The sequence below is a fragment of the Elephas maximus genome, chromosome 2 (assembly GCF_024166365.1).
Source record: "Elephas maximus indicus isolate mEleMax1 chromosome 2, mEleMax1 primary haplotype, whole genome shotgun sequence".
Classification (NCBI taxonomy): domain Eukaryota; kingdom Metazoa; phylum Chordata; class Mammalia; order Proboscidea; family Elephantidae; genus Elephas; species Elephas maximus.
In genome coordinates this window covers 197370691-197396991 of record NC_064820.1, presented here as the reverse complement: position 1 = coordinate 197396991, position 26301 = coordinate 197370691, and the positions used below count along the sequence as shown (strand labels likewise).

The following is a 26301-nucleotide window of genomic DNA, read 5'->3' as shown; positions in this document are numbered from 1 at the left end:
GGTTCTCATCCCTCATTCCCTTTCCTTCACCTCTCCCTGGTGATTGGCTGGGCTGGTGAAGGTCATAGTCATCAGCCAGTGATCTCCAAGGGGAGACTTTAAGTTTGGGAGCGGGGCTCCAGCGAGCAATTTGGGGGGCACCAGGAAGCAGGTGGGGTTTCTAGAGTTCAGGAGAAGCCTAAGCCAAAAGCTGCTTTTGGGGGCTGCCTTTGGAGCCACCTGTGGGGTGGATGGGGGGGTGGGGAAGGAGATGCAGGAAACCTTGGGGTGGGGAGGGGCTCTGCAGAGACTGCAGAGGGCCAAGCCCAGTCCTGAGGGAAGCTCTGCAGCACCACTCATGCACTCCGTATGTGCACACCCACGGGATCACTTTCTCTTCATCCTGGTGCCCTAGGAGGGAAGCAGGGCAGGAGCCAACTACTCATATAGGGGGAAAAAAGTTGTCATCAACTCCGACTCATGGCAACCCCATATGTGTCAGAATATAACTGCACTCTATAGGGTTTTTGGAAACCCTGGTGGCACAGTAGTTAAGAGCTACAGCTGGTAACAAAAAGGTCGGCAGTTCGAATCTACTAGGTGCTTCTTGGAAACTCTCTGGGGCAGTTCTACTCTGTCCTATAGGGTTGCTATGAGTAGGAATCGACTCGATGGCAATGGGCTTATAGGGTTTTTAATGACTTGTGATCTTACAGAAGTAGATCCCCTGGCTTTCCTCTGAGGCACCTCTGGGTTGATTCGAACCTCCAACCTTTCTGTTAGTAGCTGAGCATGTTACTGTTTGCACCATCCGGGGATTCTTCACACCCAGGAAAAAAGTGATTATCAGAGCAGTGACAGCACTGCCTCAGGTGCCACAGCTGGACACTGGAGTGGCAGGATTTGAACCTGGCTACCAGTCTAGGGCTCTTTCCACTCAATTAGGGAATGGGGCTCCTGAAGGGGAGGAAGTGGTCAGAGATGGCTCCCTGGTTTCTAGTCTGGTCCTTTCTCTGAGATGAAGTGCCCTGGAGGAGGTGCAGTGCAGGGAAGAGGAGTAGTTCAGTTTGGGACACAGTGAGTCAGAGAGGGAATTGGTGGGGGCTGGTGATCCAGAGAAGGGGAGACAAGCACGGTCATGGGCTGCTAAAGTCTTTCTGGGCAATCCCAGGTTGAGGACCCAGCCCTGATCCCATGCATATCTTCAGCACATGGAGGCAACCCAGGTGGTCTCCACAAAGGGTCTGGCCTGATTGGGTAGCCCTGTCCCAGGCCCAGGGCCTGCATGAGTACAGCAGGAGAGAGTGCCAAGCACTGGGTCAGGCACAGTGGGCCGGGCTTCCCCATTGCCCAGGCTGGGGATCAGGGCTGGGGAGAAGCAGGGACTGCTGGGGTGGAGCTAGGGCGGGGTTCCAGGCTTAGAGCCCTGGAAAACTGATCCCCCTGAGAGGGTGTTTGAGAACAGGGCCATGATGGCCTCCCCAGTGGAGGACCAGGCGGGCAAGGACAGCTGCAGCCCAGCCAGGCGGCTCCCAGCTGCTGCCTGGGAGACTGGCCAGGGTGGGGTGGGGCAGGGCGGGCACAGCCCCCATGAGCCCCCAGCCTGAGTGGTGGAGCGTGGGAGCAGGCAGCAGCCTCGAGGCTCGGTTTCAGGCTTTCATGCTGTGTTAACGGTCAGCTCTGTTAATGCTAAGCAGATGGGGGAGGGGGCCGTAAACTCCTGGGGAACAGCCACAGTGCACACAAGCATGCATGCACATGCATGTGCAGAAGATACAGGAGTCCCACCCCACAGATGGTCACATATGACCATACCATCACATGCACAAGATGGTGCTGGCAGGACACAAGGACCAGGACAGAGGAACACATGGGCTCCTGGGTACAGATGCAAACCCCAGGCCTGGTGCAGAACCCTGGGTCTGTGTGGCCAGGGAGAAGGACTCCCAGTTTGGGGATCCCTCCACAGTCCTCACCCTCCACTCCCCCAGGGAAGACACCAGGCACAAAGGTCTATTTCAAAAAATAATTTATAAAAGGTCATTTGCTTCCACGGGCCCAGGGCCTTCCACCCAGAAACTGGAACAAGCAGTGTACAGAGGAGGCCAGGGTAGGGAAATGGGGCCCAAAGACCCACAGCCTCTCAGTTGGAAAGGCGTAGGGAACAGAGGTTTAGGACAGCCCTGCAGCAAGGCTCAGCCAAAACCCTGGGGACAGGGACTGAGTGCCTAGGCCCGGAAGGCTGAGCAGAACCAAAAACCTGGGCCATTAGGACCCTGGGACCATAACTCCAAGGGCAAGGGCAGGGCCTTGAGACTGGGAGTTGAACTTTGGGCTGGGAACTCAAGGCCAGAGCAAGAAGCCTCAAGCAGGAGCCCCAGGACCAAGGACAGACCTCCCCAAAGCAGAACGGAAGATCTGGAACAGCACCGGAGGTCAGGGCCTGGGCCTGCCAAGGTCAAGGACTGCACCACGTATGGCTGATCCAGGGGCTCAAGGCTGCCACCAGCCTGCCTGCACAGCTGTGTGCCCTGCTCACGTCTGCACTCCGGGGAAGGGGAAGGAGTTGGACCCCAGCAGTAGGGGGTCATGGCTGAAGACAGAGTCGTTGGAGGAGCAGGTGCTGCTGGCGTCCCCTCCCGTGGGGGAGTAGGGCCCAAAGGTCAGGCGGAGGTCAAGGTACTGTGGGGGAACAGTGCCGCTTAGCCCCTGACACTGCCCATCCATGTTGTCAGGTCAGACAAAGCCCAGAGGGGAGCCAGCAGAGGGAGGGGGCTTAGAGGGAGGCCTGGGACAGGAGGGGTATGGTACCTCCTCAGAGACAGCCAGCAGGACCTTGTCCAGCGCCTCCACCAGCTGCTTGAAAGTGGGCCTCTGGGAGGGAGCTGCATGCCAGCACTCACGCATCAGTCCGTACCTGGGAGGGGGGCAGGAGGGGGTGCAGGCTTGGGGGAGAGGAGGATTGGGGGAGGTCCCTGGGAGAGGATGGGGAGTTGGATAAGGATTTGGGAGACCATTCAGTGGAAGGGCATAGAAGCCATATCAGGAGGGAGGAGGCAGCAGTGGTAAGAGTTTAGTGCTGCCCTCACAGTCTAAGCTGTGGTCAAACCCTGAGATCAAGGTCAAGGCGAAGGATGGACTGGAAAGTGGGAGAGGGCAGGGCGAGGCCTCACAGCTCTGGGGGGCATTGCGGAGGCCTGTCCATGCGATGCCCCTCCCGCAGCAGTGAGAACAGCTCCTCCACAGGGATGCCAGGATATGGGGAGCCCCCGAGCGTGAAGATCTCCCATAGAAGGATCCCAAACGACCACCTGCAGGCAGGACCAGGGCTCAGCTTTGCTCTCTGCTCCCGGGGCTATGGCGGGGGTCCTGCAGGCTCGATCCACTGCAGGGGAAGGGAGCTGGGCTTTCTTTGGAATCTGTTCCCACTCAGGTCCCAGGCCTGAGCAGGAGCCCTTGGGTGCGGAGCTCCTTTCTAGGGGGTAGGATGAAGGGCCTAAAGCCCTTGAGACCCCAGACCCCCAGGTTCCAGGACTCACACGTCACTCTGGTGAGTGTAGACTCGGTCAAACAAGGCCTCGGGTGCCATCCACTTGACTGGCAGGCGGCCCTGGAAGGAGAGGAGGAAGCATTGGTGCCATGCCCCACAAATCTCAGTGCCCATAACCCCCACACCAGCCCTTCCTTACACCTCCTCCAGTGCCCCCACCCAGCTCTGCCTCTCTCACATTGCTGGTTTTCTTGTAGTAGTCAATGTGGTGGACACCGCGGGCCAGCCCAAAGTCGGCGATCTTCATCACATTGTCCTCGGTCACCAGCACGTTGCGGGCAGCCAGGTCCCGGTGGATGCACTGGGGGCAGGGTAGCGGATGGGAAAGGGACTTAGGTTTATTAAGACACAGGGCTGGGAGCCATGCACACACCACAACAGTGTAACCCTGGGAGGTAAGGATCATCCACCCGTTACAGACGAAGAAGTTGAGATTCAGGGAGGGGAAACCTGGGCCACCTAAATTTAGGGCCTTTCTCTTTTACCACCTCTTCCTATGCTCCACCTATAGGTTAGGGGGTGTGAGAAGGATGGAGGGGGACATTCAGTGCCAACTGTGTAGGAATGGGGGAAGAGAAGGCCTTGGGGACGTTTAGACAGGGTAGCGAAAAGGGGGAGAGAGGGAGGAGGGGGGACATTTAGTGCCAGGGGCATAAAAGTGTGGGGACGGAGGAGTGGGAGTGGTTCAGAGCACCCCCTGCTGCCCACACCTTCCTGGACTCCAGATACTGCATGCCTCTGGCCACCTGGTAGGCACAGGAGACCAGGGCGGGGAAGGAGAGTGGCCCCTCGCTGCTCCGAGGCCCATCTGGGCTGAGGTCGGGGCCTGGGGGGCGCCGGGCCCGCAGGAACTCACGCAGATTTCCCTTAGCGGCACACTCCACAATCACGTACAGGGGCCCTGTGGAGGTGAGGCAGGGGGAGAGGGAGGCTCCTGAGGCCACAGCTCAGGCCCCAAGCACCCAGGCCCTAGCCTGGCCCCTGCCCCACCTTCCTGGGTGCAGACACCCAGCAGGTTGATGATGTTCTTGTGCCGGCCGATTAACTTCATCACCTCCATCTCAGAGACCAGGTCGGCCAGGTCCTTGTCCGAGGCATTATCTGCAAGGGAAAGAGCTGGGGTGAGGAAGTTGCCCTCCAGCTACACAAGGGAGGCAGACTGGGTTAAGGAGGGAACAAGGAGCTCCAGATCAGTGGTCAGGAATGTGTGGGCTGAATCTCAGTTAGGCTGTGTGGCCCTGAACAAGTCTCTTAACCTCTCTGAACCTCAGTGGCCTCTTGTAGAAATGGAATATTGGGTCACGCCCGCCTCTCAGGGAGGTGCAGAGGCAACAAGATGGAGAATCTGAAAGAGGTATTGGCCTTCCAGGAGACAGGAGGGAGGCGGAAGAGCTCTGAAGAGGAAGGAGGCTTCCGTCTGGAGGAGCTGGCGTTAGTCCCTGAATGGGGTGAGCTTCTGGGGGTGGGAAGCAGGCTGGCGCCCTGAGGTCTGTCTGACCAGGGCCTGGCATCCATCTGGCTTGGGAATTCAGGGAGCTGCCAGTGGGGCCCCAGGAGGGGAGGCAGGAAAGAAGGCTGCTCCAGCTTTCCCTGAGAGGGCTGAGGACCAGGGGCTGGGGCCCTGGGCCAATGACTTAAACCTCAGTACTCGAAATGCACATTTCTCAATCTCTGCCTCCCAGAAAGTGCCAGGTGGCCCCAGCTGTGCGGAGAGGAGGGAGGGCGCAGAACAGCGAGGGAGCTGCGGAATGGTGGTGAGAGGCCCCAATGGCAGGGTCCCAGGTTTGTCCTGTGGAGCACCTTAGGGCTGCTGCTTGGGGGCCGGGACAGAGTTCAAGCGGAGGGGCTGTTCTCTTAGAGTAGGGGACACAGGGGGACAGAACTGGGAGGGATCTTGGGGAGGCCAAGGGCATGAGTGCGAGAGAAACCTAGGGGATGAGGTGGAGGGCTTATGAGGCCATAAGGAGATGTGAGAGAAGGCTGATGACACAGAGCCAGGGCCGAGGGGGGATATCTAGCCCCAGCCACCCCGAATCCTCATCGTCATCATCACCACAATAGCCTGATTGTGTGCCTGGTACTTTCCACATGCCTCACTTGGGCTAAGAGGTAGGGACTATTATTTAGTGTACATTACATGTGGAGAAACTGAGGCTCAGAGGTGACTTGCCTCTGAAGGTCACTGGCAGAGTTGGGTTTCTGTCCAGTTGCGTCCTTGCCCACCTGGTAGCACCGTGCGCATTCTCTGTTAGTTACCATGCCATAGTACCTTCCTGGCTGCCACACTCACCCTTGAGCATCTTGACAGCTACGGTGCTGGCTTGGTCAGGCCAGGAGGGGTCCATGCCAAAGGCCTCAGCCCGCACCACCTGCCCGAAGCAGCCCTCGCCCAAGGGCTTCCCGAGCACCAGCCTAGAGATGAAAAAGCTGAGGCTGAGGCCTGAGGGCAGATGTCTTGGACCCCTGGGCACCCTGCCAACAAGGGCGGGTTCTACATGGTACCTATGTCCCCACCCCACTCCAGTCAGTGTACCTGTCCCGGGGGAACTCCCAGAGTGGGTCAAGAGGTAGGTCTAGACTCACGAGGCCAGCAAGCAAAGGGGGCCCGCTGGAGGAGAGCCGGACGCCCCGTACCAGGGATGAGCTGGACTTGCCTGAGGAGCCTGACTCCAGGGAGAACTGCAAAGGGGAGACTTGGCTCTGCTTGTTGGTGTCAGGGTGGGGCAGGAGGGCGAGTGAGGTTTGTTATGGGGACATGGGGTAGGGGGCGGGCATGTACCTGTCGGGCCAGAGGGAAGCGGGACAGCTTCTGCACAGTGACAGGCTGGCGGGGGTGCCGGCCATGGAGTGCCTGCCCACGGTATAGCCCGGCCAGCAGCAGGAGCACAGCCAGTGCCAGAGAGCCTGACACGTACAGGATGATGTCCGTGTACCTGGCCTCGGGCACTGCTGCTGTCCATGTGAGGTCCTCCTCTGCGTTCACAGTGGACACACAGACATATAAGCTGACTGGTCAGCGGTCAGACTAGCCAGTCCCAAACCATTTAACTCAGGCTCTCACAGCTCACAACACACCTAGGAACACACAACACACACACACACACACACACACACACAGAGAAAGCTGTAACCACAGCCCCCAGTCCCAGATACCTATACCCTAGAGGGTCGCATGGTCACATGTGGACAGGTACAGAGGGATTACCACAAACAGAATCAAACACACAAGTACACACACTGTGTCTCAAACTCAGACTCCATTGGCTAAGGGAAAACTCTTTACCCAACAAGCACACAAGCCGGAACAGAGTTGGTCCTGCAGCCTCTGCTGGCCCCCTTGGGTGCTCACCTGGCAGCACCGTGAGCCAGGCTGACTGATAGGAGAGACCGATGGAGTTGCCTGCCAGGCAGGTGTACTCGCCCGCATCCTCGGCGGACACGTTCCGCAGGTACAGGACCTCCACCTCTGAGCTATTGATGTCTGCTGTCTGGGGGCGGGGGACATACTCAGGGGGCACAGTAGGGCCTGGGGCCACCCGTGGCAAGGGTAGGAGGGAAGCTGGAGGCTGTCCCAGGATGGGGGCCGGGTTAGGGTTCAGGCACTAGCAAGGGCCGCACCTTCAAGACTTGCACATAGGGGAAGCCGTCGGCACCGAAGCTGCTGCCATTGATGACGATGTGCTTCAGCCACTGGATGTGGGGCTGGGCGTCACTGTACACCTTACACAGCAGCTCCACGTCGCTGCCTGCCACGGCTGTGGTGTTGGCTGGGAGCCCTGCCTGCAGGATGGGCCGGTGCGGGGACCGCTCTGGGGGCCAGGCCGGGCCGTCAACCCTGACCAGTGGCACCCACAGAGGCACCCTGTTCACTGCCTCCAGGCACCCCCTGGCTCGAAGGAGGGACCTTTCTGACATGCAGCTCAGACCTTGTCCACCCCCTGCTTAAACCCTCTATGGCTCTCCAGTGCCCTTGGGATAAAGCCCAACTTGTCAGCCTAGCATTCGAAACCCTCCCTGGTCTGGCTCCTCACTTAAATGCCACACCCCTGGCACGTACCTCCACCCAGATGCTTTGTGGTCTTTACACCTAGGGGCCTTTACTCAGCCTCTGCCCTCTGCTGGGCTGCCTTCCCTACTTTTCCGCCCCACAGATCCCTGTTTCTCTAAGCCCGCACTGCCCCTGTGCTTCCATCTGACCCACCTGGTCACTTTGAGCTGCTTTAATCATCTAAGATCAAGCCCATCTTGCCTGCTAGGCCAGGCCCTATCCAAGGACAGGACTGGGCCCAAGACAGGTCAAGGCCCCACCACCCCACCTCCCCTGCCAGTCCGCTCACCCAGCACGTCCAGCAGATAGCTGTAGCGGATGCTGCCCACAGAGTTCTCCACGAGGCAGGTGTATGTGCCACGGTCTGAGGGCACAACACTCTCCATCACCAGACTCCAGTGCTGGTGGCGCAGCTGGGGGTAGGGGAAGTGTCCACGAGGGGCCACAGCCCACGCACCACCGGGGCCAGGGCACAGGAAGGATAGATCCTGCCTAAAGGGCTCATCTCAAGCTCTGCAAGCCCTGGAGAGGCCAGGCCAAGGCCAGGGACCCTGGACAGAGGAGAAGGCTCTGAGAACTGCCGGAGCTCTAGGTTTGAATCTTTTGAGTTTTAGCTCTGCTTCACCCCAGCTGTGCAAACCTTGAGCCTGTCTTTAACCTCTTTGAATCTCAGTTTTCTCACTATTGAGCGGAGTGGCCCTGTGGGGTTTTGTTATGAGAATGAGAGCTAATAAAGCTGATTAGACCCATCAGTCAGTGACTCTTTCCAGTTTATGAACGGAATCACTTGCCAGCGAGTGGCAGAGTTGGGAACTTGAACCAGAACCATCCAAGTCCAGAGTTTTTGGCTCATCCTGGGGTCAGGCAGTTGCCTTCCTCATTAGAGAAGAATCTGTGGGTTTGATTTACAGGTATGAGGGGACAGATGAAGGAATGAAAATGAGTGAGCAGATGGTCTTGGAACCTGGAGACTCACCCGAATACCTCCGATGCGATGCTCCCCATGGAAGTCCTGTCCGTCCTTGAGCCAGCGGATGGTCGGTGTGGGGTTGCCGGCAGCCGGGCAGCGGAATTTGACGGTGTTCCCTGCAGGCACCGCATGCAGCTTCTTCTCCATGCGCTGGGGGTGTGTCCAGTAGGGTGCTGGAAGGGAGGGGTGAGGAAGGGAGGGAGAGCTTAGTGCCCCAGGATGACCACCTGCTCCGACACAGGTCTCTTCTCCAGTAGTGAGAAAAGTCCTCGAGGACTCATACTGACCTTGCTGGGGATAAACGTGCCCATTTGAGGGGCTCCTGTGGGCCTTGGGGTCCTCATCATCACTGCTGGAGGTCAAGGAGTCTGCATCAGTGATAGAGGGTGGCATCTGAGGTCCAGGTGGGGCATCTCTCTCCTCAGGTAGTCCTTCGCTCCCTGCCAGACCTTCTTACCAGCCACAGCCAAGGTGAGATTGTGCAGGACAAGCATGGAGCCTCGTGCCAGGCAGAGGTAGCGGCCAGCATCCTCGGGCAGGAAGCTGGCAATCTCCAAGCGGCCCCTCCAGCCCCGTACCCGGCCGGCTGGTGCAAGGCGGCTGCCCTCCTTATACCAGTGGCCACCACGCTCAGCCCGCCCACAGCAGAGCCGTACAGGCTGCCCTAGGGCCATGGTCAGCTCCTGCTCCTGCTGCTCTGGGCTGGGAGCCAGGCAGGGCTCTGTGGGCCGAGGGCAGAAATCAGTGAGCCCCGCAGGCCCACTGGGCCCTTCCCCTGCACACAGAGAACATGCTGCACACAAAGGGCACAAGCATCTCGTGTCACATGCTGGACACGCCACTGTTCCTCGACACACACGCAGCCACATGCCACAGGTACTACGCACAGGGCAAATGCCATACCTCAGGGGCACATCACACATGTACTGCACGTCCATACATGCTGGACATGACACTGCCCAAGACACACATGGCACATGCTGTAGGTGCCACACACAGGGCACGCCTCTGGAGTACATCACACTCATACTGTATACACTGCACATGCTCCCATGCCAACACTCAGTGCACAGCACACACACACTCACACACACACAGCCAAGGGGCTCACCACCAGCTCTGCAGCCCAGCTCAGGGCCCTCCGCCCCACAGGGCCCTCCTTGCTCTCGGACACAGAGATAGGTAGGTGCTTGCTGGGAGCCAGACACTGAGTCTCAATGGCTGGGCCTGCCCTGCCACCATCCCCTCAGGGCCTGAGCCAGGATCCTCTCCAGCCTTGCTCAGCCAGCAGTCCCCTCCTTGTGCCCACTCTTCCCACCCCTGCCACCCTTTCCCCCCTCAGGGCCATACCCAGCTCCATTTCCTCAGAGGCCTCAAGGGACAAGGCTGGGGCCCTGGGCACCCCCAAGAGGACTCCCAACAGGGCCAACAGTAGCCACATCTCCTTCCTGCTGCTCACTCAGACCCGGGCTGGGCTTCACACCGACTGCTTTCCTGAAACAGGGAGGGAGAGGAGCTCTTGATACACACCCACCTGTGACACATGCCCACTCTGCTGATGAGGAAACTGAGACAGGAAATGGTCAGCAGACTTGTCTAGGCCCCCAGCCAGGCCACAACAGGGCAGAGAATGGAGCCAGCTCTGATGTTGCTAGAGCCCAAGGCCTCCCCACAGCAGGTTGTGTGGATGGTGGGGCTGGGCTTCCTGCTCATCTCGGGTCCTGCTGGGACCCTGGCACAAGCTCACAGAAAGAACAGTTTTGGGATTCTTTGCTTGGAGGGAAGTAGAGAATGGAGACACATCTTCTGCTCGCTTTCATCGCACATAATTTACTTTTTGCTGAATAAATAAATTTTTTGCTGAAGAGCCAAAAAAATCTGAAATATAATACAAGGCAAAACTTCAGCATTTGGAAGTTGTCTGATCTGACCCGCAGTCCTTAGAGCATTGCTGACATTTCCATGACTGGCTCTGGATGCCTCCAGTGGCAGGGCACTCACTACTAACAAGACAGCACACCCCATGCCAAGGATCAAATTCTTATTCTGAACCAGAGTTGCATCCTGGGGATACCTCTGCTTCCTGTCCCCTCACAACTCCATCTAAGGCAACACAGGGTTTTATAAAGAATGTAGACTGTAATGTCAGACACAGCCATGTTCAAATCCTGACTCTTACAAATTTGCAAGTCCCTGTCCCTCTTTGGACCACTTTCTTATGTAAGTTGCTTTGAGGATAAAAGAGACAATGTATGTAGAGACTGGGGACATCGTATGTTGGAATATTCTCTTCCTGCTTCCCTCCAGTCCATATAGGTGACTGTTCACCTGTTACCCTGGGTCTGCCTTCAGCCAGTCATCTCCGTTTCTGGTGCTGTTTGTCAAGAGTGATATACACACTTTCCTCATCCAGGTTACCCTCCTGCACCCAGGATATCTCTGTACCCCAAAAGGAATACTCAGAACAGAGCCTCAGCTAGGTCAGGGGAATAGGGTGACCATTGTAGCCCCAGAGGCCTAGTGGCTGTTACCTGGGGCTGGGTAACAGCCAAGTGCACTGGTATCTCTGGATCTATCTTGCCCAGGAAGCCCATTGCACCCTCTCTCCTCAGCCACTGCTCCTCATCCAGCTCTGGGACTGGGATGGGGGACACTCAATCTGTTCTGGCCAAAGACATAATCTTCCCCTTCAGACTGAGCCTTCCCTGGGTTGTCCTCACAGAGTCAGCAGCCCAGGCATCAACCCTGTCCACCACACCCCACATCCTAGATGTTCTCCTCAACCTCCCTCCAGTCCATCCCACCTCCTCTGCTCCGACCCAGGCCAGGTCATGGTCATCTCTTGCTTGGACCCTTGCAACATCTCCCTGAGCTCTTCAGCCTCCACCTTCCAGCAGGACTTTCAAAAATTCAAGTCTGGCATGTCACCCCTCAGCTTACAAGCCCTTAATGGCTACCTGTGGCTTGCAGGATCAAGCCCACACTGTTTATCCAGCATCCTAGGCCTCCTTTTTTGCTCATGCCAATCTTGTTGGCCTCACCTTCTGCCACTTTGAGAACCACTAAAGTCATCAGCCCATACCTCTGCCCTTCTCCACCTGGCTCCGATGCCACTGCCTCTGTGCCACCGTCCCCCCAGGCTCACTAATGCCTTCTCTATCAAAGCCCTTCACCCCACTCTGCTCTGCATGGATGGCAGCTCCCTGGGTCCACAGCTTAGGTTGGGAGTGGGGTAGGGAGGCCCCGGAGGTTTTATTTCCACCCCGAAGCTGTCCTGACCGCAGAGCCCTCAGTGGGACTCACTCATGGCCTGTGACCGCCCTCCCAGACCAGAGGTGGCAGCTGGCACAAGGGGCCAAGGGCCCACCTCTGGCATCATGCATACTCGGGTTTTCCTCCTTCCTCCTGCACTCACGCGCTTGGGGACCCTGGGCAAGTAACTGCATCTCTCAGAACTTCAGCTTTCTCATCCCTAAACCGGGAGCGCAGATGGTCCTCCAGGGCCACCTTGGGGGGAGGGGCGGGTTGGTGGGTCCCGTGATGGCAGGCTCACCCTCGCCCTCGCCCCTGCCCTCGCCCGGGTGGGCAATGAGTAACCAGCTCCATGGCCAGGGTGCTCTTTGGACGGAGCGGGACAAAAGGCCCTGTGTACGCTGCGGGTTACTGATTTACTGCCCCCTCCACCCCCCGCCGACCGGACGCCCATGTCCGCGGAGCTGGGAAGGGGCAGCCCCCGGGGCCCTGCCGCCGCTCGCCCCCTGGCGGCTGGGAGCGCAGCCTGGACCTGCACAGGGTCCCCGCTCACCTCGAGCCTCCGGGGTCCCGCTCCTGGCACAGGGTCGTGGCTCACCTGACGTCTCCGCGGTTCCGCTCCCGGCTCCGGCCAGCCTGACCCCACGCCCGGCGAAGCCCGCAGACTCAGCCCGGGCGCTTCTCTGCCCCGGGCCGAAGAGCCAGGAATGCACCCGCGACAGCGGCGTGGCCGCGGGCGGCCCAGAGCCCCGCCCCCAGGGCCCCGCCCCCAGGGATCTGCCCCACCTGCAACAGCTCTATCCTGACAGTGGCGTGGCCGCCGGACCGCCAGCGCCCCGCCTCCTAATTCTGGCAGCCGAGCGCCCCGCCCACCAGGGCCCCGCGCCCGAACTCGACGGCAGCTGTGCGGTCTACCGGGTCAGCCCACTCCCGGGCCGCCAAGACCTACTGCACGTCCCTTCAGACTCCGCCTCTTTCGCCCCTGGCCAGGCTTCCCAGTTCTAGTCCCTTACCCCGCAATACCCCCTGCTCTTCAGCCCTCAGGGAATAAGACCCCACAGTCGGGGCCGGCTGCCTTCTGCAGATCTTGGCCCAGCCTGACCTCTTTGTCTTCTGCGCAGTTGCTGTGAAGCGGATAGGCGATTTCTTCCACCCCCTCCAATTCGTTCTCTGCACAACTTTCAAAATAATATTTAAAATTCAAGTACATCAACCACTTTCTCTAAAATTCCAATGGCTTCCCATAGCTCTTTATATAAAGATTCCCCTGACTTGGCCCCGTCTCCATATGAAGGCTTCATTCACTTCTTCTTCGTTCTCACCCTACCCCTGGACCTTTGCAACTGCGGTTCCCTCTTCCTGCAGTGTCCTTCCTCCTCTTGGTTAGATCCATCTCATCTTTAGGTCTTAGCTCAAACAGCACCTTCTCAGGGAAGCCCCCTGGGCTTGCCAGCTTCTCTTTAGATGCCTTCTCTCCTGTGAACTTGGAGAAGCAGGAGTGAAGTGGCCCAGAGTACAGACTGTGGGGCTAGGCATGTGGGCTCAAATCTCAGCACCAGCACTCACGACTTTGGCAGGTTACTCCATCTGTGTGCCTTCATTTTCTCCTCAGTAAAATGGGTATAAGGATAGTACCAAGATCAAGAGATTGGTGCAAAGAGTAGACGTGTCAGTGTGTAAAACCTTTAGAACACTACCTGGCACAGAGCGCTTGCTTTGCAATGTTAGTTGTGATTATTCAGGGCCTGTTGTCTTCACTACACTTGCCAGAATTGTAACTAAAAGATTAATTGTGTAAATAGGTGAATGATGTTGAAGTTCCTGAAAGGCAGGAACTGTGCCTGCAGACCTCACCATTTTATCTCAAGTGCCTGGCACACAGTAGGTTCCCCAGTGGCTCACCTCAAGCCTACCCCCCCAATAGTTCTGTCCCCACCTGGCTCAGTTCCCACCTCACCTGCAAGCCCTTTTCCCCTGAGTTGCTAGACAGTGGCCAGAGTAGGAGACTGGCCGACCTTTGACCTCCATCCACCCTCACCTGAAGCCCAAGTCCTCTGCATCTCTGAAGTCTCCTTGAGAAGAAAGGAAATCCTTAAGCCTGGGTCTCGGACCCCCTCTGGTTATCCCTGTGGATAACCTTCCAGAAGCGGCTTCCTTCCCCATTATTATGCAGAGGAGTATAGCTCTTTCCACCCTCATTCTCAATGGAATGGCAGTTTTACCTTTGCAAAATCAAAATAATTAAAGCAATTTGTTTTTTCCCGTTCTCAAACAAAAGAATGGTCCCCTCCCAAAGATAAACCCAAGCCAAACCTGTTGCTCATAGCTATCCTACAAGATGAGTAGAATTGCTGGCCAGGGCTTCCAGACTGCCGCATTTCTCTCCCGCAGAGCAAAAAGGTGGGTTTGAACAAAACTTTCGGTTTTTTTCGGTTAGCAGCCTAGCGCTTAACCACTGTGCCACCAGAGCTCCCAATGTAAACCAGAAAATAACTGGCTATTTTTCAAGAACAGCTTTCATGGTTCTCCTCATCCCAACCTTGCTGGAGTGCCCAGGAAGGATGAGGCACCAGGCCCCGGGGGTGCCAGAGGGCATCTAGCCAGACCCCTGGGGCTGCTGGAGAGGCTTAGCTCCCCTTGGTCAATGTGGTTGTTGGGGCCAGGGTGGGCTGCTGGCAGGAGCTGGACCCAACTCAGCTTTCTCTCAACCTCCAGGATATTTCCTGGGTTTACTTGAGCCAAAGGCAAACAAAAAGCTTTCATAGCCCAATTCAGGCAATTTCTCTGTCTCCTGAGGTGCCCAAGTCCCCCAGATTGGCAACTCCTGCTCCTAGGACCCTGTGCAGTGGTGTTCCCCATGTCCCTTGTCAGGGCACCTCCTCCCTTTCACATTCACAATCTCATTTCACACGGGCATCATTCATTCACTCATTCATTGGCTGAGTATTTATTGGTGGTTCGTTATGTGGCATGCCCAGTATAAATCCTGGAGATGGAGCAGTGATTCAGACCCCGCCTCTACCCCTTAAGGAGCTGCTGACTTTGTAGTGGGGAGAGGTGGACAAGCAAACCATTACAGTGCTGAGGGAGGCTTCCAAGGCTGTCTCTCCCTTACTCTGTTGCAGACATACCATCTCTCACCAGTCACATATGCGATCTCTCTCTCAAAGACTTTCAAACACACACACATACACACACACCACTTCCCCTCATCTAGCAGGGGATCCGGGGCCAGCTATCCTTAGATTCTCTGGCCTGCTCCTGCCTCCGTTTCTCCATCCAGAAAATGGGCACAGTCATGCTTCTTTCTCAGAGTGTTGGGGGAAATGAATGCGTTAACAGATGGGAATGGGTTTCCACAGATGAGAATGGGTTTCACCAGAACAGGAAGTGGGAAAGAAGTCCTCACCTTGGCTGAGCTCCCACTGTGCCGGGCACCATACTGAGAATTGAACATGAAATATACCCTTTGATCCTTCCACCAAGCCAAATGGTGTGGGAATCCTTAGCTCCATTTTGCAGGTGAGGAAGCAGAAGCTTGGGCAGGTGGAGTGACTTGTCTGTGGTCACATAGTGAGCAAGCAGCAGAACTGGGACTCAAACCCTGGTCTTTTGGGACCCGGAGGAAGAGCCCAGGGTGACCTGCCACAGAGCTGGAATCATTGATGCTACCACTTCAGTCCACTTTCTGTCTCTGTCTCCAACTGTGGCCTGGGAAGTTAGAGATTCACCTGAAGGTGAGTGTGTGTGGGGCCTGGGCTGGGCACCACTCTGCACGAAGTACCCATGAAGTAATGGGCAGGAGTGTATAGACTCTGGGCTCCTGGAGTGCCGGGCTGGGCGGAGAGGGACTCCTGAGGGTAGGCCCTACCCCCCACCTGCCTGGGAGTAGAGTCAAGGGGGAGGGGGAGACGTTGCCTGGTGCCAATGGTGTTGCTCTTGGATGGCAGCCAGGCCAGGCCCAGGGAACACTGAGGTTCTTGTGCGGCAGGACTGCTGCTGGCCAGCCGGGCCCTTGTTCAGGCCCCACTCCAGCCCAGCGCAGGCCTGGCCCCAGCCCTGGCCCCATCCTCTGACCCACTCCGGTTTCTTTCTTTTCTTCTTTCCTCCACTTCTTTCTTTTTTAAAATTTTTATTGTGCTTTAAGTGAAAGTTGACAAATCAAGTCAGTCTGTCATACAAAAATTTATATACACCTTGCTATATACTCTTAGTTGCTCTTCCCCTTATGAGACAGCACATTCCTTCTCTCCGCCCTCTATTGTCATGTCCATTCAGCCAGCTTCTCTCCCCCTCTGCCTTCTCATCTACCCTCCAGACAGGAGCTGCCCACATAGTCTCAAATGCCTACTTGATCCAAGAGGCTCACTCCTCACCAGTGTCATTTTCTGTCTTACAGTCCAGTCCAATCCCTGTCTGAAGAGTTGGCTTTGGGAATGGTTCCTGTCTTGGGCTAACAGGAGGTCTGGGGACCATGACCTCCTGGGTCCTTCTAGTCTCAGTCAGACCATTAAGTCTGGTCTTTTTGTGAGAATTTGGGGTCTGCATTCCACTGCTCTCCTGCTCCTCCAGGGATTCTCTGTTGTGTTCCCTGTCAGGGCAGTCATTGGTTGTAGCCGGGCGCCATCTAGTTCTTCTGGTCTCAGGCTGATGGAGTCTCTGGTTTATGTGGCCCTTTCTGTCTCCTGGGCTCATAATTACCTTGTGTACTTGGTGTTCTTCATACTCCTTTGCTCCAGGTGGGTCGAGACCAACTGATGCATCTTAGATGGCCACTTGCTAGCATTTAAGACCCCAGACGCCACTCACCAAAGAGGGATACGGAATGTTTCCTTAATAGATTTCATTATGCCAATTGACCTAGATGTCCCCTGAAACCATGGTCCAAACCCCCACCCCTGCTGCTCTGGCAGTCGAAGCATTCGGTTTATTCAGAAAACTTCTTTGCTTTTGGTTTAGTCCAGTTGTGCTGACATCTCCTGTACTGTGTGTTGTCTTTCCCTTCGCATAAATTACTTCTTGTCTACTATCCAATTAGTGAATACCCCTCTCCCTCCCTCCCTCCCCACTCTCACAACCATCAAAGAATATTTTCTTCTCTGTTTAAACTATTTCTTGAGTTCTTATAAGAGTGGTCTCATACAATATTTATCCTGTTTTTGACTAATTTCACTCAGCATAATGCCTTCCAGATTCCTCCATGTTATGAAATATTTCATGGATTCATCATTGTTCTTTATCGATGCGTGGTATTCCATTGTGTGAATATGCCATAATTTATCCATTCATCTGTTGATGGGCACCTTGGTTGCTTTCACCTTTTTGCTATTGTAAACAGTGCTGCAATGAACATGGGTGTGCATATATCTGTTCATGTAAAGGCTCTTATTTCTCTAGTATATATTCCAAGGAGTGGAATTGCTGGATCATATAGTAGCTCTTTCTAGTTTTTTAAGGAAGCACCAAATTGATTTCCGAAGTGGTTGTACCATTTTACATTCCCACCAGCAGTGTAGAAGTGTTCCAGTTGCTCCACAGCCTCTCCAACATTTATTATTTTGTGTTTTTTGGATTAATGCCAGCCTTGTTGGTCTACTCCTTTCTTTCAAAACAATTTTATTTTGAGAAATTTTAAAAATATAGAAAAAGTACACAGAATAATGCCATCCACCCACTACTGAGAAGTAACCATCTTTATTTTACCATTTTCTCCAGCCCCTTCTCTGCCCTGGCTTCTTCCCCAGGTTCCAAGGAGAACTGGCTTGGGAAGGCAGAATGGAGGTGAGACTGACAGCAATTGAGTGGTTACAGGTTGGGTTTTAAAAGACAAACCTGAGTTTGAATCCTGAAAACTAGCTGGCTTTGTGACCTTGGACAAATTGCATATCCCCAAGCCTCAGTTTCATTTTCTGTGAAATGGAGATAATAATATCGCTTCCATGAGGATGCAGTATGATGAGGTATGTACAGCACAATGCCTGGCAAACAGCAATTAGAAGCCCAGAATCTACCCAAAGGCATGGGGTCACTGAGCAACACACCCCTGGGGCCAAGAGAGAGGGACTGTGAGGGCCCCTCCCCTAGCCCTCATATTTCCTCACTCCCCATCTGCCCTTGGTTCTGAGTACATCTTTGTTCAGCTTCCACTCTGGAGACAACAAAGCCATGAGTTGCAGGTTACCCAGGGCATTGTGATGGAGGCAGGGAGCCTGGTGCTCATGTTGGCATCCTGGAAGAGCACTGTGGAGGCCCCTTGGACCAAGCTGGATGAAGGGGAGTGGGCTAGGGAGAATTTAAGCTCTGTCTAGGCTTTTTTTTTTTCCCCTCAGTAGTACTTTTGGTACCCCTTATCCACTGGTACCAGATACTGTGGGCCCATGTCCTGGCTTATTAGGACAGGGGGCATCTAGAGGCTTTCAGGGTTGGCCAGGCCCAGTTCTCTCTAGATTTGGGCATACAGACCTCTCACCCACTGGATCTTGACATGCATATTTGTTTGGAGCAGGGGATAGGGGCTGAGTGAGCTGGGCAGCTGGGAAGTAGTAACAGACTGGGCAAGAAGGGTTAGGGGGGACAGTGTTCTGAAAGGGGAAACCCTGGTGGCATAGTGGTTAAGAGCTACAGCTGCTAACCAAAAGTTTGGCAGTTCAAATCCACCAGGTGCTCCTTGGAAACACCAGAGGGCAGTTCTACTCTGTCCTGTAGGGTCGCTATAAGTCAGAATCAACTCGACAGCAACAGGTCTGGTTTTTCTTTTTGGTCTCAAAGGAAGTAGTAACAAGCCCCAGAGAGGATTACACCTATCTCTTCCCGTACCACGTAGGATTTTGTTTGGTCATAAATAACAGAAAACCTAAATGATGAAGGCTTAAATAAAACAGGGTTTTATTCATCCCTCACTTAGCACCAAGTCTGGAGGTGGGTGAAGGTGTGTCTGAAGTCAAGGTTGAGATCTCTTCAGTTTTCTAGACCTTTCTTTCCCTCATGGTTGCAAGATGATGGCTTCGGCTCCTGCCGTCACATATGTGATCAGGCAGGAAGAAGCCACGAAGAGTTGGGTCTGCACCCAACAACTCCTGCTTTCATCTCCTTGGCCAGAACTGGGACACACGGCCACCTCTAGCTGCAAAGGAGGCTGAGAAGGGTATTCATTCTGGTGGACACACTCTCTTCCCCTAACACAACCAGGGTCTGTTAAAACGAAGAAGCAGTGACTGAGCATTGGGCAGGCATCACCGATCTCCTCATTGTTGTTGTTGTTAGCAGCCATTAAGTTGGCCCCTGACTCACAGTGACAACATGCACAATGGAACAAAATGTTGCCAGGTCCTGTGCCGTACCCGGGATTGGTTGCAAATCAGATCATTTTGGTCCAATAGGGTTTTCATTGGCTGATTTTCAGAAGTAGATTGTCAGGCCTTTCTTGCTAGTCTATAAGCTTTGTTTAAACTTATTCAGCATCATTCCATGTCGATGCAAGCCTCCACTAAGGAGCAGGTGGTGGCTGTGCAGGAAGTGTGTTGGTCAGGAATCAAACCCAGGTCCCCTGCATGGAAGGGGAGAATTCTACCACTGAGCTACCTGACTTCTTTAAAATGCAGATCTAACCAAATCACTCCTCTTTCAGCTTTAACAAACCTCCATCTCCTTCCCAAGGAGCCTTGGTGGTGCAGTGGTTAAGCACTTGGCTGCTAACCAAAAGGCTGACGGTTCAAACCCACCAGCTGCTCTGCAAGAGGAAGATGTGGCAGTCTGCTTCCGTAAAGATTTACAGCCTTGGAAAGCCTATGAGGCAGTTCTACTCTGTCCTATAGGGTCGCTATGAGAATCAACTCGACGGCTACAGGTGTCCCCATCCCACCCCAGCTCTTCATCCTGCCATTCAGGGCCCTTCAAGACTAGCCTCTGCTGCTCTTTCTTGTCCCATCTCTGTTCTCTACAGAGCCCCCTGCTCTGCTTTCCAGCTGCACAGAGCTCGAGGTAGGCTGTCCCAGCTGTGCCCAACTGCTTCCTGGTGCCTTTGCACATGCTGCTCCTGTTGCCCAGAGTGTCCTTCCTCTGCCCTGCCTGGCCCTCCTCCCCTTCCTGCAGCCATCCCACCAGATACCTGCCGTTCAGCTTTCTGAACTCCCTTCAAGTACTGCCTCTTTTCTAAAACCTGCCTGACCACCCTGAACTAGACATCTGAATCCTGTTCCCCTCTTTGGTAAGAGTCCCTCGGTTTTCCTTTGACGCCCTGGCCCTTCCCAACTCCAAGTCTACAGGGTTTGGGTGGAGCCAGCTCCTCTCCCTGGCTCTTGTGATGGGCATGTGCTGCAGACCTGGCTAATGAGAATATTCCATGCCCTGAGCCACTGAGATTGGATCAGTGGTGAACACATGTCCCAAGCAGGGCCAATGAGAGCCAGTCTGGGCCTTTTATGGAACTAATGGGAAACTTAAAACTCTCAGAGGTTATTGAGTTGTGAATGTGGAGGTCTAGAGCTGCTTGGGAGAGCCCACCTGTGAATGAAGCCAGTACGCAGGGAACAAGAGAGCCAAGAGATGGAGTGAGAGCGCCTGGATCCAGCCATACCTGAAGCTAATATTATCTCTTGGAACATTTCATTCATGTGAGCCAAAGAATTATTATTATTACTTATTGTTATAAAAATATATATAACACAATATTTGCCAATTCAACATTTTTCATGTGTGCAATTAAGTGAAAACAATTACTTCAATCATGTTGTGCCACCATTAGCAATAATTATTGCCAAATTTTCTATCACCGTAAACAGACACTCATTGCTTCCTAAACAGTGGCTCCTCTTCCTGCCCCTGGTTACCACTAATAAAACTTTGGTGTCTATATATTAGATATTTCATATAAGTGAGATCATACAATATTTGTCCTTTTGTGATGGACTTATTTCACTGAGTATAATGTTTTCAAAGTTCATTCATGTTGTGGCATTTATCAGGACTTCATTGCTCTTTATGACTGAGTAATATTCCATTGTATGTATATACTACATTTTGTTCATCTGTTCGTCTGTTGATGGACATTTGGATTATTTCCATCTTTTGGCTATCGGGGATAGTGCTGCAGTGAACACTGGTGTACAGGTATCTGTTTGCATCACTGCTTTCCAGTCTCTTGGGTGTATACCTATGTGTGGAATTGCTGGGTCATATGGTATAGTTCTTAAAAAGCTAAGATGTCACTTTGAGGACTAAGGTGCACCTAACCCAAGCCATGGCCATTTCAATCACCTCATATGCATGTGAAAACCAACAATGAAAAAGGAAGGTCGAAGAAGAATTGATGCATTTGAATTGTGGTGTTGGCGAAAAATACTGAATATACTGTAGACTACAGAAGAAGGAACAAGTTAGTCTTGGAGAAGGCACAACAAAATGCTCCTTAGAAGTGAGGGTGGCAAGACTTCGTCTTGCTTACTTTGGACACATCATCAAGAAAGGCCAATTGCTAGAAAAGGACATCATGTTTGGCAAAGGAGAGGGTCAGCAAAAATGAGAGAAACCCTCCGTGACACAGATTGACACAATAGCTGCAACAATGTTCTCAAACACACCAAAATTGTGAGGATGGCACAGGCAAATTTTTATTCCGTCATACATAAGGTTGTGAGGAGTTGGAGCTGACTCGACCAACAGCTAACAACAACACCATGGTAGTCCTATGCTTAACTTTTTGAGGAACAGCCAAGGTGTTTTCCACAATGGCTGTATAGTTTTACATTCTTACCAGCAGTGGATAAGGGTTCAAGTCTCTCCACATCCTCGCCAACATTTGATGTTTTCTATTTTAGCTATCCTGGTGGAAGTGAGGAAACCTTGGTGGTATAGTGGTTAAGTGCTACAGCTTGCTAACCAAAAGGTCGGCAGTTTAAATCCACCAGGCACCACTTAGAAACTCTAGGAGGCAGTTCTACTCTGTCCTATAGTGTTGCTATGAGTCGGAATCGACTTGATGGCAAGGGTAGTGGGAGTGAAGTGATATCTCGTGTTTTTTTATTATTATTGTTTTCTCTTGTTGTGCTTTGATTTGCATCTATCTAATGGCTAATGATGCTGAGCATCTTTTCATGTGGCTGTTGGGCGTTTGTATATCTTCTTTGGTGAAATGTCTATTCAAGTACCTAAGAATTATTTTTTCTTAAGCTAATGTGACTTCCCAGTGTTGTCTATAATTTGTTATGATCCACACAGTCGAATGCCTCTACATAGTCAATAAAACACAGGTAAACATCTTTCTGGTATTCTCTGCTTTCAGCCAGGATCCATCTGACATCAGCAATGATATCCCTGGTTCTACTTTCTCTTCTAAATCCGGCTTGAATTTCTGGCAGTTCCCTGTCGATGTACTGCTCCAAGCGCTTTTGAATGATCGTCAGCAAAATTTTGCTTGCATGTGATATTAATGATACTGTTGGATAATTTCTGGATTCAGTTGGATCACCTTTCTTTGGAATATACATAAATATGGATCTCTTCCAGTTGGTTGGCCAGGTAGCTGTCTTCCAAATTTTCTGGCATAGACGAGTGAGCACTTCCAGTGCTGCATCCATTTGTTGAAACATCTCAGTTGGTATTCTGTCAATTCCTGGAGCCTTGTTTTTCACCAATGCCTTCAATACAGCTTAGACTTCTTTCTTCATAGGTTCCTGATCATATGTTAGCTCCTGAAATGGCTGAACGTCCACCAATTCTTTTTGGTATAGTGACTGTATATAATCCTTTCATCTTCTTTTGATGCTTTCTGTGTTGTTTAATATTTTCCCTGTAGAATCCTTTGATATTGCAACTCAAGGCTTGAAATCTTCCTTCAGTTCTTTCAGCTTGAGAAAGGTAGAACGTGTTCTTCTCTTTTGGTTTTCTAACTCCAGGTCTTTGCACATTTCATTGTAATACTTTACTTTGTCTTCTCGAGCCACCCTTTGAAATCTTCTGTTCAGCTCTTTTACTTCATCATTTCTTCCATTTGTCTTAGCTACTTGATGTTCAAGAGCAAGGTTCAGAGTCTCTTCTGACATCCATTTTGGTCTTTTTTTCTTTCCTGTCTTTTTAACGACCTTTTGCTTTCTTTGTGTATGATGTCCTTGATGTCATCACACAACTTGTCTGGTCTTTGGTCATTAGCGTTCAGTGTGTCAAACCTGTTCTTGAGAATGGTTTCTAAATTTAGGTGGGATATACTCAAGGTTGTACTTTGGCTCTCGTGGACTTGTTCTAATTTTCTTCAGTTTCAACTTGAACTTGCACATGAGCAATTGATGGTCTGTTCTGCAGTTGACCCCTAGCCTTGTTCTGACTGATGATATTGAGCTTCTCCATTCTCTTTTTCCACAGATGTAGTCAATTTGATTCCTGTGTATTCCATCTGGTGAGATCCACGTGTATAGTTGCTATTTACGTTGTTGAGAAAAGGTATCTGCAATGAAGAAGTGGTTGGTCTTGCAAAATCCTATCATGTGATCACTGGCGTTGTTTCTATCACCAAGGCCATATTTTCCAAATACTGATCTTTCTTCTTTGTTTCCAACTTTTGCATTCCAATCACCAGTAATTATCAATGCATCCTGATTGCAAGTTCGATCAATTTCAGACTGCAGAAGTTGGCAAAAACCTTCCATTTCTTCATCTTTGGCCTTAGTGGTTGGTGTGTAAATTTGAATAATAGCTGTATTAACTGGTCTTCCTTGTAGGCATATGGATACTATGTGGATCATAACAAATTATGGGTAACATTGCGAAGAATGGAATTCCAGAACACTTAATTGTGCTCATGAGGAAACTCTACATAGATCAAGAGGCATTTGTTGGAACAGAACAGGGGGATACTGCATAGTTTAAAGTCAGGAAAGGTGTGTGTCAGGGTTGTATCCTTTCACCATACTTATTCAATCTGCATGCTGAGCAAATAATCAGAGAAGCTGTACTATATGAAGAAGAACAGAACATCAGGTTTGGAGGAAAACTTATTAACAACCTGCGTTATGCAGCTGACACAACCTTACTTGCTGAAAGTGAGGAGGACTTGAAGCACTTACTGATGAAAACCAAAGATCACAGCCTTCAGTATGGATTACACCTCAACATAAAGAAAACAAAAATCCTCACAACTGAACCAATAAGCAGCATCATGATAAACAGAGAAAAAAAGATTGAAATTGTCAAGGATTTCATTTTACTTGGAAGTAGCAGTCAAGAAATCAAAGGACACATTGCACTGGGCAAAGCTGCTGCAAAAGACCTTAAAGTATTCAAAAGCAAAGATGTCACCTTGAAGACTAAGGTGCACCTGAATCAAGCCATGGTGTTTTCAATAGCCTCACATACATGTGAAAGCTGGACAATGAATAAGGAAGACCGAAGAAGAATTGATGCCTTTGAATTATGGTGTTGGTGAAGAATATTGAGTATACTATGGACTGCCAAAAGAATGAACAAATCTGTCTTGGAAGAAATACAGCCAGAATGCTCCTTGGAAGCAAGAATGATGAGACTACGTCTCACATACTTTAGACATGTTATCAGGAGGAATCAGTCCCTGGAGAAGGACAGTATGTTTGGTAGAGGGTCAGCAAAAAAGAGGAAGACCCTCAATGAGATGAATTGACACAGTGGCTGCAACAATGGGCTCAAGCGTAACAATTGTGAGGATGGTGCAGGACCGGGCAGTGTTTCATTTTGTTGTACGTGGGATTGTTATGAATGGGAATCAACTCGACAGCACCTAACAACAACAATTGGACCTGTTTATATTTTTACCTTTTATACGTAAAAGATGGTGGCCTGATGGCACAATGGTTAATATGCTCACCTACTAACCAAACGATTGGTGGCTCAAATCCACCAACGCCTCTGTAGGAGAAAGACCTGGTGATCTTCTTCCATATAGACTACAGCCTAGCAAACCTTATGGGGCAGTTCTACTCTGTCACATGGGGTTGCTTCACTATGAGTCAAAAATCAACTCAGTGGTGCCCAATAACAACAACAACATACATAAAAGTGTCCTAATAAATGTCCTGTCCAGTAAAACTGACTCCTTCCTCCTTTGTGCCCTTACTATCTGTTGGCTCTTTGGCCATAAAACTCATCTTTTACATGTCAGCAAATTCATTATGTCATCTTCTCTTTGCTTAAAACCCTTTAATGGTTTTCCACTGCTTTTAGGATAAAGACCAATGTTAGTTATCTATTGCTGCAAAGTAACAAATTATCCCACACTTTGGTGGCTTAAAATAACATTAATTATCTCATAGTTTCCATAGGCTGTCTGACTATGGCTCAAGGTCTCTCATGTAGTCAAGATGTCAGTTGGGACTTCAGTCACCTAAAGGCTTGACTGGGGCTGGAAGATCCGCTTCCAGGATGGTTCACTCGTACGGTTAGTGGCAGGAGGCCTCAGTTTCTCGCTGGTGCTGCCGGAGCCCTCTGTTTCTTCCACATGAGCCTTTCCATAGGGCTGCTTGAGTGTCTTTGTGGCATATCAAGTGGCTTCCCTCCGAGCAAGTGATCCAAGAAGAGAGTAAGACTGAGCTGCAATGACCCATTATGACTTACCCTCAGAAGTCACACTTTATTTTCACCTCTTTCTATTAGTTAGAAGCGAGTCAACTAATTACAGCCCAAACTCAAGGGGAGGGGAATTAAGCTTGACTTCTTTATTTTGTTTTTAATTTTACTTTTTTTTGTTGTTGTTGAGAATATACACAGCAAAAATACACCCAATTCAACAGTTTCTACATGTACCATTTAGTGACACTGATTACATTCTTTGAGTTTTGCAACCATTTTCACCCTCCTTTTCTGAGTTGTTCCTCCTCAATTAACATAAACCACTGTCCCTTATGTTTACAATCTAATCTTTTGAGTTGCTGTTGTCAACTTGATTCCAAATGGATAGTTCTTAAAAGAGCCTAATACTCAAGGTAGACATTTTTTTTACTAGTTAAGCTAAACTATTGTTTGGTTTTAAGAAGACTTCAAGGGATATTTTTGGTTTAAGGTTTAAAGATTATCTCAGGGCGATAGTTTCAGGGTTCAGCCAACCTTCATGGCTCCAGGAAGTCTGGAGTCCACGAGAATTTGAAATTCTGTCCTGCATTCTCCTGCTTTTGATCAGAATCTTTGATCAAAATGTTCAGTAATGATAGCTGGGTACCATCTAGTACCTCTGGTCTCATGGCAAAGGAGGCAGTTGTTCATGGAGGCAATTAGCCACACTTTCCATATCCTTCTATTCCTGACTCTTCTTCTTCCTCTGTTGCTCCAGGCAAATAGAGACCAACTGTTGTGCCTTGGATGGCCAATTGGTAAGCTTTTAAGACCTCAGGCATTAGGCAAGGGGGAGGTAGAACAGAAGAAGCACTAAACATGTTATTAGGCCAATTAACTGAAATGTTCCATGAAACCATGACCTTAAACCTCCAAACCAAGAAACCAAATTCTATGAGGTTTTTGATTGTACATAAACAGCTTTGGTAGCTA

General features: G+C 51.6%; 1 protein-coding gene across 4 annotated transcripts; it reads right to left on the bottom strand.

Annotated features, from left to right (window-relative positions):
* Positions 1-2022: 2022 nt before the first annotated feature.
* FGFR4 (fibroblast growth factor receptor 4) lies at positions 2023-12539 on the bottom strand. Of its 4 annotated transcripts, none has more exons than XM_049874390.1 (18): positions 12353-12539; positions 9898-10041; positions 9005-9268; positions 8835-8915; positions 8554-8720; positions 7867-7990; positions 7148-7338; positions 6879-7017; positions 6309-6502; positions 6063-6208; positions 5820-5941; positions 4520-4630; positions 4240-4430; positions 3708-3830; positions 3519-3589; positions 3153-3290; positions 2791-2896; positions 2023-2661 (listed from the first exon to the last, which is right to left on the bottom strand). In XM_049874390.1, exons 2-18 carry the CDS (start codon positions 9986-9988, stop codon positions 2515-2517), a joined length of 2406 nt encoding a protein of 801 aa, XP_049730347.1. In that variant the 5' UTR covers positions 9989-10041; positions 12353-12539; the 3' UTR covers positions 2023-2514. The 4 variants fall into 4 exon arrangements, with proteins under 4 accessions (XP_049730347.1, XP_049730348.1, XP_049730349.1 ...); XM_049874391.1 differs by having other exon boundaries at positions 12398-12539; XM_049874392.1 differs by lacking the exon at positions 9005-9268.
* Positions 12540-26301: the final 13762 nt, after the last annotated feature.

Coding starts and splice junctions, on each gene's coding strand:
- FGFR4 (XM_049874389.1), bottom strand. CDS start 9,593: ATGTGCAGTGTATACAGTATGAGTGTGATGTACTCCAGAGGCGTGCCC. Junction 5,942..6,062: donor TGGGAGTTCCCCCGGGACAG/GTACACTGACTG, acceptor TTTCATCTCTAG/GCTGGTGCTCGGGAAGCCCT. Junction 3,831..4,239: donor AGTATCTGGAGTCCAGGAAG/GTGTGGGCAGCA, acceptor CCCTGCCCCCAG/TGCATCCACCGGGACCTGGC.